The sequence below is a fragment of the Peromyscus maniculatus genome, chromosome 13 (assembly GCF_049852395.1).
Source record: "Peromyscus maniculatus bairdii isolate BWxNUB_F1_BW_parent chromosome 13, HU_Pman_BW_mat_3.1, whole genome shotgun sequence".
Lineage (NCBI taxonomy): Eukaryota > Metazoa > Chordata > Mammalia > Rodentia > Cricetidae > Peromyscus > Peromyscus maniculatus.
Window position 1 is genome coordinate 40,178,783 of NC_134864.1, and position 12,460 is coordinate 40,191,242.

Sequence of the window (12,460 nt, forward strand, 5' to 3'; positions counted from 1 at the left end):
TCTCCTGCCATATGAGTTCTGGGAACTGACCTCACGCCATTGAGCTTAGCAGCAAATACTTTTACGCACTGAGTCATCTCACAGATGTGGGGTGAGGGGTGTTATCTTTTGACAAGATCTTTCATAGGCTTGCACCAGCTAGGCAAGGGTGATCTTGAACTGGTCCTCTTACATCTCCCTCCCGAGTGTTAGGAATGGGATCCTGTGCCACAACACCTGGTTTCACTTTTGTAGTTTTGTTTAAGATGGGCTCTCACTATACAGCTGTGGCTGGCCTAGAACTCAATATGTAGACCAAACTGGCCTCCTTCTCACAGACATCCACTTACCTCTGCCTCCTGAGTGCTAGGATTAAAGGCGTGTGCCACCATGCCTGGTCTATTTGTGTGTTGATGGAGAACATTCCCCTAGTGGTTTTCTTAAGAAAGGGGCATGATTTAAATATTTTGGCGTCCTTACAGTTTTCATTCCACCCGAGTATTTACTTGATATTTTGACTGATATAGGACTCCTAGTTTACAGTCATGAAAATACCCCTCCCCTACTGTATGCCATGGGTAGTGACAGATGTGTCATTTACAGGGTGCTGTTGCTAAAGTATAAAGCCTGCCTCTGTCCTTGTTTGCCCCTTGAAGCTTGGAGCTCCACTTCTTGTTTCTGTTGTGTCTCTGTGTGGGTCTGCTACACCCGCAGCTTTTATACACTTCATCTTAAGCTAGAAATTTGTGTCCTTTAATTCTTCGACATTTTGTTAGTTTCCCCTTCTATTTTCTTTTTCGACACAAGGTGTTATATAGCACAGCTGGCCTTTATAAACTCCTAACCCTCCTGCCTCCTCATCCCAAAAGCTGGGATTACAGGCATATATATAGCTCCATGCCTTGCTCTCTTTTCTCTCTGAAACTTTTGTTACCTGGGTGCTGGGCTAGCCCTGGGGATTCCCTCACCTCTTCTAAGTCTAATTCCCTCACCATTTGCTGTGCTGTCTGGGAAGCTTCTCCAGCCATATCTAACTCTGAACTTCTTCTGAGTTTTTCTTTCTATCATGTCTATTTAACGTCAAGAGGTGTTTTGTTTTATGACTGTTCTTTTGTGCCTTATTTTCATTTGTTTTACTGAAGTACTATCTGAACTGTGAGGCCTTAAATACCATTCATTGGCTTAATGGTTTCTCTCTCTGAGTAGACTGCTTTAGATTGCTGTCTGATGTGTTTGGTCTGTATAGTCCTTGTTAAAAGCTTGTTCCTATATCCACTAATCCTTACTCTTAGTTCATAATTAAAACAAGGGAGCCGAAGTGATTATTGGAACCTGTAAGCACATGAATATGTCAAATTTAAACCGACTTTGAATCTCACTCTAACCCAGGCTGGCCTTGAGTGCACAGCAGTCAACTTGCATCAGTACCCAAGTGCTGGAATTACACATGGGAACCACTACTGCAGCTTTGAGTTCTTGTGACTATTGAGGAATTTTCCAATCTCTTACCTTTGTTCTAAAGAGTTCTAAGAGCCAAATAGAGTAACAGAGCTGGAGGTGTGATCCCCTTTCATCATTCAGTATGCAAACCAACATCTAAACCTCATCCATGTTTCACATCCCTTAAACTAGAGACTCTTTCTCCTCTTCAGAGAATAGAGGTCTAAAATTCTATCATTGTTTAGCACTGTGTAGAAAAGTGAATTTCTTTTCCATTTCTTTTGTATTCCTGTCTTTTAATGTCCATCAGCTATGATTTTTAGTTTGTCATAAGCAAAGAACTTCATTTACAAATTCTTTATGTAGAATCATTAATGAAGATGATTTGTTCCAAAGTAAATACATTGTTAAGTAAAAAAAGACACCGAATTTGTGTTTTAGGTGAAATTTAAGAGCTAAAGTTGAATTTCCACTTTCATGTTCTATTTCAAGAACCGATTTCTTATTTATTTTTTTAAAGTTACTGACTTTTCTGTGGCCTCTTTTTGTTGTTTGTTGTTTTGTTTTTTGAGATCGGGTCTCATTATGTAGCCCTGACTGGCCTGAAACTCGCTGTGTAGACCAAGTTGGTCTACAAATCTGTCTGCCTCTGCCTCCTGAGTGCTGGGATTAAAGGCCTGCCTAGTTTGTCCTCATTTGGGGGGAATAAGTGAACTTGGATTACCTATATAATTATTATTATTTTAAGTGTGTATGAAAGTTTTCCCTGCATATATGTATGTGTGCTGTGTGTGTGCATGTGGAAGTCAGAAAAACTAGAGTTACTGACTTTTGTGAATTGCCATATGGGTGCTGGGAACTGAAGCTAGGTCCTCTGCAAGTCCAGCAAGTGCTCTTGACAGCTGAGCCATCTCTCCAGCCCCAAGATACCTTTATCATGTAAATGTATTTCAGATTGTCAAGGTCTGCCCACTATACAAGCATGAGACCTGGGTTTAGTCCCCAGCACCCACTTGAAAAGCACAATGTGGTGGTACATGCTTGTTTGTTTAATATATATTCTTAGTAATTCTCTGAGAATTTCATACATTGATACAGTGTAGTTCAATTATATTTATGTCCCAACCTTTCCCCTTATTCTTCCCAGCTCTACCATATTCCTACAGCCTGCCCTCCCCCCCCCTTCATGATTTTCTATATAACCAATCAAATCCAAATTTTACTACCCATATATTGCTGGGTGTGAGATCATCCACTAGAATATGACCAACATACCAGAGACCATACTCTTAAAGAAAACTGACTTATTCTCCCCCAAGAAGCCATAAACTTTTCATAAATCCTGTTAGGAGTGATGCCTTATGGGCCCCTTCCCCTTGTCATAGTTATTTTTCTGTGGTTGTGATAAAATACCATCACCAACTTATAGAAGCAATCATTTCATTTGGCTAAGCATTTCCGAGTTAGAATCCGTGACGGTGAGCAAACATGAGGCAGAGAGCAAGCAACACACTGGGAATGGCACCTCAGAACCCACCCCTGGTGACACACTTTCTCCAACAAGGCCACACCTCCTCATCCTTCCCAAACAGTTTCACCAGCTAGGGACCAAGTATTTAAACATAGGAGCCTGTGGTTGCCATTCTCATTCAGACCACCACGTCACTCCATGCTATAATGTTGATTGACTTTATCTTGGCAAGCAATCATAGCTGCTGTGAATTTGTAAGTAGAGCAGCCTGACATGTCCAAAGATACTGTTACACTCCAGTGTTCCTGACCCTTGGCTCTTGGTCTTTTGATCCCTTCTTCTGTGGCAGTCCCTGAGCCTTGGGAGCAGGTGGTATGGTATAGATGTCTTTTTGGTGACTGTATTGTGACTGGTTGTGAATTTCTATGTTAACCACTGTCTGCTGCACATAGAAACTTCTTTGGTGAGGACTGATAACTGGCTAATCAATGAGCACACAAATTTAGAGGACTGGTTGATACTGTGTCCATTTAGCACAATATAGTAGTAGGTTTACCCCTTGGACTGTACGCCTCCCAACCTTAGTTCTTGGTCGGGTTTGTAGTTCCTGGTATGAGTCGCCTCCTGTGGAATAGGCCTTAGATCCAGTTAAAAAGCAGTTGGGTACCACCATAATGTTCATGCCACAGTTGCACCCATGGGCATATCTTGCCATGCCAGTTGTTGCTGTAGCTCGCAGGGTTCACAGCTGGACGAAACTGTTGATGACTCTTTCTCCAGCATCTTCTGGTAAGCTAGGTAAGGCATGCTGTAGTCACAGTGCCAGGGACATTCAGTCTCACCAGAGCCTGTGAGAGACGTAGTCTTAAAATCCATTTAGAGGGGTTGGAGGGATGGCTCAGTGCTTAAAAACACTGGTTGTTCTTCCAGAGGACCCAGGCTCAATTACCAGCACCACATGGCATTTTACAGCCATGTGCGACTCTAATTCCTGAAGATCCATCACCCTCTTCTGACCTCTGAGGGCACTAGGTATGCATGTAGTACACAGATAACACATATAGACAAAGCACCCATACACATAAAAGTTAATTTAAAAAAACAAAGGTAGAAGGCTTCTAAGGACCAACCTCAGAGATTGACCTCTGCCTACATACACATGCCCACTCACCTGAACACACACACACACACACACACACACACACACACACACACACACACACACACACACGGACAACAGAAAACAGAAAGGACCCTTCCTTCATAGGCGCCTGTGTGTGCAGTTCCTTCCTAGGGGTCTGAGTGGATTGGAACCTCTTAGTAAAATATTTTATGTTTTCTTAGGATGACGACATGATTGCCTCAAGGTGGGTTTTTGGATTGTGTTGGTTTTATTTTTTGAGACACATTCTTGTCTTATAGACCATAGTGCCCTTCAGACTCACTCTCTTCATACGTCCATCTCCCTGGTGTTAGGATTACAGTGGGTGTCCTCGTGTCTATCCCTGTCTTGAGCTATTTTATCTTCCCAGTCATCTCATGTCTATTCTAAGAACTTTTACAAGCCCCATCTTTCTGTTCTTCAGAGTTTAACAACTCTTTTCTGGATTCCCTGGGCTCAGATGAGGACTCTGGAAATGAGGATGTTTTTGATATGGAGTACACAGAAGCTGAAGCCGAGGAGCTGAAAAGAAATGCTGAGGTATGGTTGGTGAGCCCGTCAGTGTTCCTTCTGCTCCTTCTCTTTAGAGACTCTCCCTTCAGTACAGTCCAGCTTCAGTTCTGCCCCTCAGCTGCTGTCAAAGCACCTTCATTTTCTCTTCTTTTGCTCTTCATTTCTTTCAAACAAAACAAATACATCCTGACCGTCTTATGTTCTTGTTAGATAAGAATGTGTATATCCATATAATTGAGACATAAATCCATAATGTCTCCATCAATAATGGAGACATAAATATATTAAATTACCTTTAGTTCTACCAAGTAACTGCTATCTTTATATTTAGTGAAAACTGTTCAGTTGATTCTGTAATAGTGAGCACATTGGTATCTTCTCCACCCCACCCCCTTCTCTTTCTCTTTCTCTTTCTTGGTTTTTTGAGACAGGGTTTCTCTGTGTAGCCCTGGCTGTCCTGAAACTCACTCTGTAGACCAGGCTGGCCTCAAACTCAGAGATCCCTCTGCCTCTGTGTGCTGGGATTAAAGGTGTGGGACACCATGTCTGGCATCCTTCTCTTTTCTTAAATAATTCTTTTTCCCAAAAAAAAGTTACTTGGGATTCTATTCTTCTAGCATGTAACTATTATTAGCAACTATTAATATATTATTTTGTCATTCCCACCTTCACATGTACTTAAAAATGAAGTTTTTATTCTGCTTGTTAAAGGCTGTTAGATGGACATAGTGGCTTATGCCCATAATCTCAGCACTTGGAAGGCTGAAACAAGAAAATCCTCCAAGAAGAGTTCAAGGCCAGCATACACTACAGAGTAATATCCTGTGTCCAAAGAAAAAAAGATGATTTACAAGTTTGTTTTGTTTTGTTTCATTTTTTAAATGAAGTCTCCTTTAGCTGAGACTGACCAAGAACCAGCTGTGTAACCAAGAATGACCTGATCCTAACACCTGTACCTCCCAAGTGTTGGAATGTTGTTCTTTGATACAGGGTCTTGCTATGTAGTCAAGCTAGCTTAGAATTCAGACCCTTCTTCTGATGAGTACTGGGGTTACAGGCATGCTTACCCATACAACTTCAGTTTTTATTATAAAAAAATAGTGTGTTCAGCAGTTGTGTGATTACAGCGTTCTCCACATTTTGAATTTCCTACTTAAGGTAAACTTCCTGAAGTAAACTACTTCATCAAAATTTATGATCATGTTAATGGTTTTTTATTTACTTATAGCTGGATTTGATTTTATTGTGAAGTGTACAGTGTATGAATATTACTTTTCATTTATTTTTATTAACAATATTATACAGTATTTAAAATATAGAAATCTATCCATAATTATTGCAGTAACACAGCAGCTTTCCTTTTTGTTCTATTATTTAGTATGTAACTTATCATAACTTTGTGTAGGATGGTAGTTATTATGTGTACTCATGTGGATTTGAAAAACAAACTAGTGAGTTGCTAATGGATATAATTTTTCTATAAAGCTGAATCATATATAGAATTGATCTACCACTAATCGGATATGTTTAAATGTCATTACTTTAATGTTACAGTAAGTAATTTAATACATATAAAGTCTACTGTTTGTGAAGATTTGCGCGTGAGTGCGTGTGTGTGTGCGTGCGAGCGCGCGCGCTTTGAAGGCCAGAAGAGGGCCTCAGATCCCCTGGAACTGGAGTTTTATAGGCAGTTGTGGTGCTTATGTGGGTGCTAAGAACTGGACTTGGGTCCTCTCTAAGTATAAGAAGTGCTCTTGACTGCCATCTCTCCAGTCCCAAGTATATCCCTTTCTTTTAAATTATTATCTTGGGATAATTTCTGGAGATAGAATTTATAATTAATAATTTAATAAACTTAAATTAATACATTTAAATTCGTTTTTTTACTTTTATTCAAATGAAAAGTTATGCCCACTTCTGCTTTCAGACGGGAAATCTTCCTCACTCCTACCGACTCATCAGTGTTGTTAGTCACATCGGGAGCACCTCTTCCTCAGGTAAGTGGACATCATGAGTCCAGCATTTGTTGACAAAGTAGTTACCATCTGCCCCTTTTATTATTGACCTGTCTTTGTTAGGCGTAGGTTGACTATACTACGAAAAACTGAAGAGGCTAAGATTGGAATTGATAAGTGTCTGCCTACTAGCAGGCAGAAAGCCCTGGGTTTCATCCCACCACTGCATAAACTGGGGAGTGTGATCCCAGCATTCAGGAGTTCAGGGCCAATCTGAGCTACATGAGAATCCAGCCAAGATACAAATCCAAGATATAAAATGATGAGAAAAACTTTAAAAATACTCCCTTTAGGGGCTGGAGAGGTGGCTCAGTGGTTAAGAGTGCTGGCTGCTCTTCCAGAGGTCCTGAGTTCAATTCCCAGCAGCCACATGGTGGCTCACAACCATCTGTAATGAGATCCGGTGCCCTTTTCTGGCACATAGGCATATATGCAGGCAGAATACTGTATACATACTAAATATTTAAAAGAAATACTCCCTCTAATAAACACTGTGAATTATACAAGTTGGTGTGGTTGTTTTGGTTTTTCTATTCATAAATGATGAAAATTCCTCTGAGAAAATACATTTATTAAAAAGTTAAAAAGTTAATTCAGCCTGGGAAAATGATTCAGTGAATAAAGTACTTGCCTCCCAAGCATGAGGACTAGAATTTGGATTCCAGCACCCACATAAAAATCCAGTGGCCAGCCGGGCGGTGGTGGCGCACGCCTTTAATCCCAGCACTCGGGAGGCAGAGCCAGGCGGATCTCTGTGAGTTCGAGGCCAGCCTGGGCTACCAAGTGAGCTCCAGGAAAGGCGCAAAGCTACGCAGAGAAACCCTGTCTCGAAAAACCAAAAAAAAAAAAAAAAAAAAAAAAAAAAAAAAAATCCAGTGGCCTGTCTGGAATCCCAGCCTCAAAGGAGGCAGACACAGGGACCCCCAGGGAAAGCCAGCCAGCTAGATCATCAAAAGCTCTGGGCTCAATAAGACACCCACCATGGTAAATAAAGAGGGAAGTGATGAGGAAGACACATGCATGCCATACATGCAGAAAATCAAGTGACAAGTTGTTTCTCTGCATTTAGTACGTTTCTGTAATTGACCAAACACCGAGAGGCAGAAGCAGCATGGTAGGAAAAACTCAAGGCTTTGTGAACTACATAGGTGAGTTCAAGGTCAGCTGAGCTCCCTGAAGAGCTCTCAAGTGGCCACGAGTTGGAATGTAGCTCTGTTGAAGAGTACCACACATAAAGTTCTCTGTACATAGTTTTCAGATGAATTTTAGAAAGAAATATTGCTGAGGCAGAGAATAATGAGGGTTCCTCAAGCTTCTAGTAGCTGAGAAAAATGTGATATATTCTAGAAAACTAAATTTCAGATTTTGTCTGTTTCAGGTCATTACATTAGTGATGTGTATGACATTAAGAAACAGGCATGGTTCACATACAATGATCTGGAGGTCTCTAAAATCCAAGAGGCTGCTGTGCAGAGTGACCGAGATCGGAGTGGCTACATCTTCTTCTACATGCACAAGTAAGAAACCAACAACCTACCAGGCAGAAGGACTGGCTGAAGTTCCCCAGACTCTTCTTGGGAACAAGATGCCTCCATCACTTTATTATGATTCCAGAATATTTTCTCTGTTAACTCAACATTATCATCTCACAGGACAATCTGGGAATTACACTTAGAAGAGTCTGTTCTGTGGTAGAACCTATCTTACTATAAGTTGGTCTTCACTTGTCAGTGAGGCCTGATCATGTGAATGGAAACTGCACAGCGTCTTGATAAAAGCTGACTGCTGGCACTTCCTCATTCTCTGAAATCAGCTTCCAGGGTTACGATACTCAAACCTAAACTGCTAATTTAATGAAATTTAGGTGTCAAGTAGGATCATGCAAGTTTTATCTATTTCCTGTTAGTTTTTCCCCCCTTGCCTATATTTTGCTTCTTCTCATTGAATTGTTTATTTTTTGTTTACTTTAAGGGAGATCTTTGATGAGTTGCTGGAGACAGAAAAGAACTCTCAGGCACTTAGCATGGAAGTCGGGAAAGCTCCCCGTCAGGCCTCGTGAGGAGCAAACTCCTGGGCTGGCAACATGAACGGCATTTCCCTCACTGCCACCCACCGCACCTTTCCTCTGCCTGAAGAGAATTTGGAATTCTACTTGATGCAGGAGCAACACACCGCTCAGGGCCAAACCAAAAGTCAAAATTCAGTCATGTGCAACGCTCCATGCTGTTTATGGAAACCTTGGTCTCATCTACAGCTGATTATCCTTTTTCTCCTACAAGTTTGACGCTTCCTTTTGTCTTAGAAATACATGTTGTAAATATATATATATGTACATACCCACACACATATACGGAATGAATGGAGCCTTAAAGAGCTAGGATGAGCCACCAGAAGTAGTATTCCTGCTCACAATGCCACAGCTGTCTGGAGGAGAACTCTGAGTGTCCAAGTATTCATCTGAGGAGGGTGTGAAGATGCACAGAGCATTTGCCTTTTAACTTTTGCTTTTTGAGTGGCTTCACTCGAGTCCAACCTTTCATGTGTTTCTTATGAGTAAAGTTCACTGGAAAGCCAGTTACACTAATAATAGTTTATTTTCCTTGTAAGAGGCATTTCTGTGGCCTGATTTGAGTTTTATTTTTCTTTTAATGTTATGACTCTCATGCTGTTTACATACAGTTTCCAAAAAAAATGGATTGTTGGTGCTTTGGAATGTTACAGTCCCACACTTGGCTATTTATTATGCACTTGGCATTTTCTCCCAGAGATGCCTCCACACAGTGTGTTCTTCATACTCTTCCCACAGTATGTTGTGGTGGTAAAGCTAAAAGCTTATATTTTCTTCTGTATCGTTTTCCCATGGAGCAGGCATAACCCCCAGTGGGTAAAAACCTGTTAAAAAGGTTCAAAGACAGTATTGCTTCAACTGGGACTCCTTGACAGGGCTGCTTAGGGGCAGGGAAGAACTCTCATCTCTTTATCTCCCAGGCAGAGAAAGACAAGAGGCATGCTGCTTTTTACAGTGCAAACTGGACCACTAAAGCTAAACACTGTTGCAGAGGTGGAAATTAGGAGAATTAGGGGGGTAGTTGTAGGTAATTCCAGGAGCTCTCACAGGTTCGCAGTCCATCTCTTACTTCTTAGGTGCTGAGTTGAGACCAAGTGAGGCTGCAGTGGCAAGTGCTGCCTACGTCACTTAGCAGCGCCACCTGCCTGGGTGAGCAGCTAATGAAACCACGGAAAAGGAGGAGCCTGAGGGGATCATCAGCTCAAGTGTCCTTAGGATTGCACAGACTTTAGCAAAATGAAGCCTGCATTCATTTTCTTCCCTGTTTTTTTTTTTTTTTCTAGCTTTTATTATTAATGGGAGGGTTACTCTCCATTCTGAGATACGGATGAAACCATATCAGATTTTCAGGGGATGTTAAAGCCCATCACTGAAGATGCACCATCCTTCTGGAAGATTGTTTTCAGAGAGCTCCAGCTAGACTCTTGGAACCTGGGTGCATTCTTACATAATCACCTCTTGTAAAGGTCTGAGTCGAAGTTGAGGTGTGGGGACTTCAGTGCTTTTGTGTGACTACTGATAAACACTTTGACTTTTCCCGTCTACTGCACACATTGTAGAGAATGTTCCAGAGTGCACAGGTAGGGTATGCAGTAGTTTACAACAGAGAAAAATACTTGTTTTCAAAACTAACTTTATGTTGGTTTCCTTCTACCAGGAGCCTCGTTTTGTTTTTTGTTTTTTGCTTTGTTTTGCTTGAAAGTGACTGCTTATCTCGAGTGGGGTGGTGATTGTATGCGTTAGCATGCTCTCTCCCACCTCTGCACTGGAGAACTTTAAGCTGTTGAAATGATTAGGTTTGATGGGAGCTCTGCATTGCAGCATGGAGGAAAATAGAAATAATACCCTGAGCCTAGGCTGCCTCCTGAGCAGCCAAATTTGAGTTGTTTTCATGGCTTATTTACGTGCTTGTTGGCTTAGAAGTGTACTTGGCGCAGAACCTGGTTGGTTTGACCTTCATGTCTTGGGCAGGACTTGTGAGTTGAAAATAGGTTACTACTTACAACTTTAGGACCTGGATTTTACGTTCTGTCCCTGCTATGGCCTTGTCCGCCTTCCCCTTCTCCCTGCATTTCTTTCGTTTTCCACTGGACTCCAGTGGCAATTTTTCCTAGACTATTGATTTAACACTGATCCCAGAATTGGGGGATAGAGCAGTTAACATGTTGGGCTAGGAAGTGACAGATATTTAGAACAGCGGTGTCAGTTCCCTTCAGTCTGCATAATAACCTTCTATGTAAAATGCCAAGTGTATGGTTACATTACTTTAAATGACTGACCTAGAATCTCATAGCAACTAGTATTCTATGCAATCTTGATCTTAGCCAAAACTTTTTGGAGGAGAAAATAAACTAAAACTTTTTGTTTTGTTTTGGCCCTGTATTATGCAAAGTTAAAAAGCGGGTGTGGATATTGTTTAGTAGCCAAGACCATCATTAAGGCCTATAGAGAGGCCGGACTCTTGTTTTGTAGGGATAGATGTGTGTATATACACACTCGTAAGTTATAGCCCAGCAGGAAGAATAAGTAAGTCAATGAATTGTTGTGTTTATATTCTGATTTCAAATTGGTTGCTTACTTTCTATGGTCAGGCTTAAGCTAAACAGCTCAGTAGCAGACACAGCAGGAGTAGATGTATTTACACTTTAAGATGTAGTACTTAACAGGTCGGTTAACTCTAGGTGCAAATAATAAACTACATATTTTTCTATCTTTCTCCTTAATGAAGTATAAAACTCTTAGGAAAAAAAGCTCTAATAGTGAAAACCTCAGCAAAGTAACTGAATTTTTCTTTCATACTGCAGTTGCTGTCCTTGTGACCACACAGGTACATGTGCAGATCTCTTAACTAGATCTCAGTACATGTGAGTCTTGGGTATATAGGGACACTTTTAGACAGTTCAGCAGCACGACATGCAGGTTACAGAAGTGTCCCAGTAAAACACTTGTGTCCATTCCTCTGCCTACATTACAGTAGGGACAAAACCAGGTTCTGCCCTCTAACATCTTTTTAATGCATTGCTTAAAATTTTGTCTATATTGTCTTACCATCTAAAAAAATACATATTTTATTGGAAAACTATAGTTTCTGGGCCATAGGAGTTTTGTAACAGGATTATTCTGTCACCAAAGTAGACTCTTTTGTGTTTTGCTTTGGTTACTAGATCTAAGGCAATCTCTTTCATTTATACATGATTATACGTTGTTTCCTTTCTGTGTGTGCTAAGGTTTGGAGGTTTTAATTGTAGGTGTACCCATATGGAGAAACATTTTAGTGACAGTGGACTTCAAAGTTAGTCCCTGGGGCCTGAGAGAGGTGGGTGGGGGTCTGGTCAGGATTCAGGTGTATCAAGACAGATGGAAGGACAACGGAGGGCAGTTGTCTGAACCAGTCTGTTGGAAGAGTGGGTGAGAGGGAGCCGCCGTGGGGGTGTGCACCTGTCCCCTAGCTTCCTTCCTCTTTGCGTCTCCTCCTCAGCTTCCCTGGCCTCTTGGTGGGGCTCTCAGTGCCTGGGGGAGGGAAGCAGGAGCAGGCAAGGCTCCTGCACTTGGCTGATGGGGCTGCTCCCAGGTTTGCTGGCCACCTTATTTATGAGGAGTGACTTCTGGTTCTAATTATGTTTGTGTGGAACGGCACTTTATCTGTGTTTTAGCAGAGTAACTGTTCCTCTGTACCCTTTATGGATTTTCCTTGTTTTTGTTTCTTTTTTAAATTATACAGAGTTTTGTTTTGGGTTTTTTTGTTTTTGGGTTTTTTGGTGAGTGTATGAGAGACATTAAAGCCTTTATTAACCTTACGCTAGTCTGACTTA

The 12,460-nt window shown here is 41.3% G+C and overlaps 1 protein-coding gene across 30 annotated transcripts in view; it reads left to right on the forward strand.

The window, feature by feature from the left end:
* The window catches only part of Usp37 (ubiquitin specific peptidase 37), a 101,647-nt gene extending 89,202 nt beyond the window's left edge, over positions 1-12,445 (forward strand). For 17 of the 30 annotated variants that reach the window (XM_042260102.2, XM_076550058.1, XM_076550062.1 and 14 more), the window contains 4 exons: positions 4,477-4,592; positions 6,493-6,562; positions 7,959-8,097; positions 8,552-12,445. In XM_042260102.2, coding sequence (XP_042116036.1) covers positions 4,477-4,592; positions 6,493-6,562; positions 7,959-8,097; positions 8,552-8,639 — 413 coding nt within the window. In that variant the 3' untranslated portion in view covers positions 8,640-12,445. The remainder of the gene's footprint in view (positions 1-4,476; positions 4,593-6,492; positions 6,563-7,958; positions 8,098-8,551) is intronic. The other 13 variants (XR_013044077.1, XR_013044081.1, XR_013044076.1 and 10 more) reach the window with 2 other exon arrangements.
* The last annotated feature ends 15 nt before the right edge of the window (positions 12,446-12,460 follow it).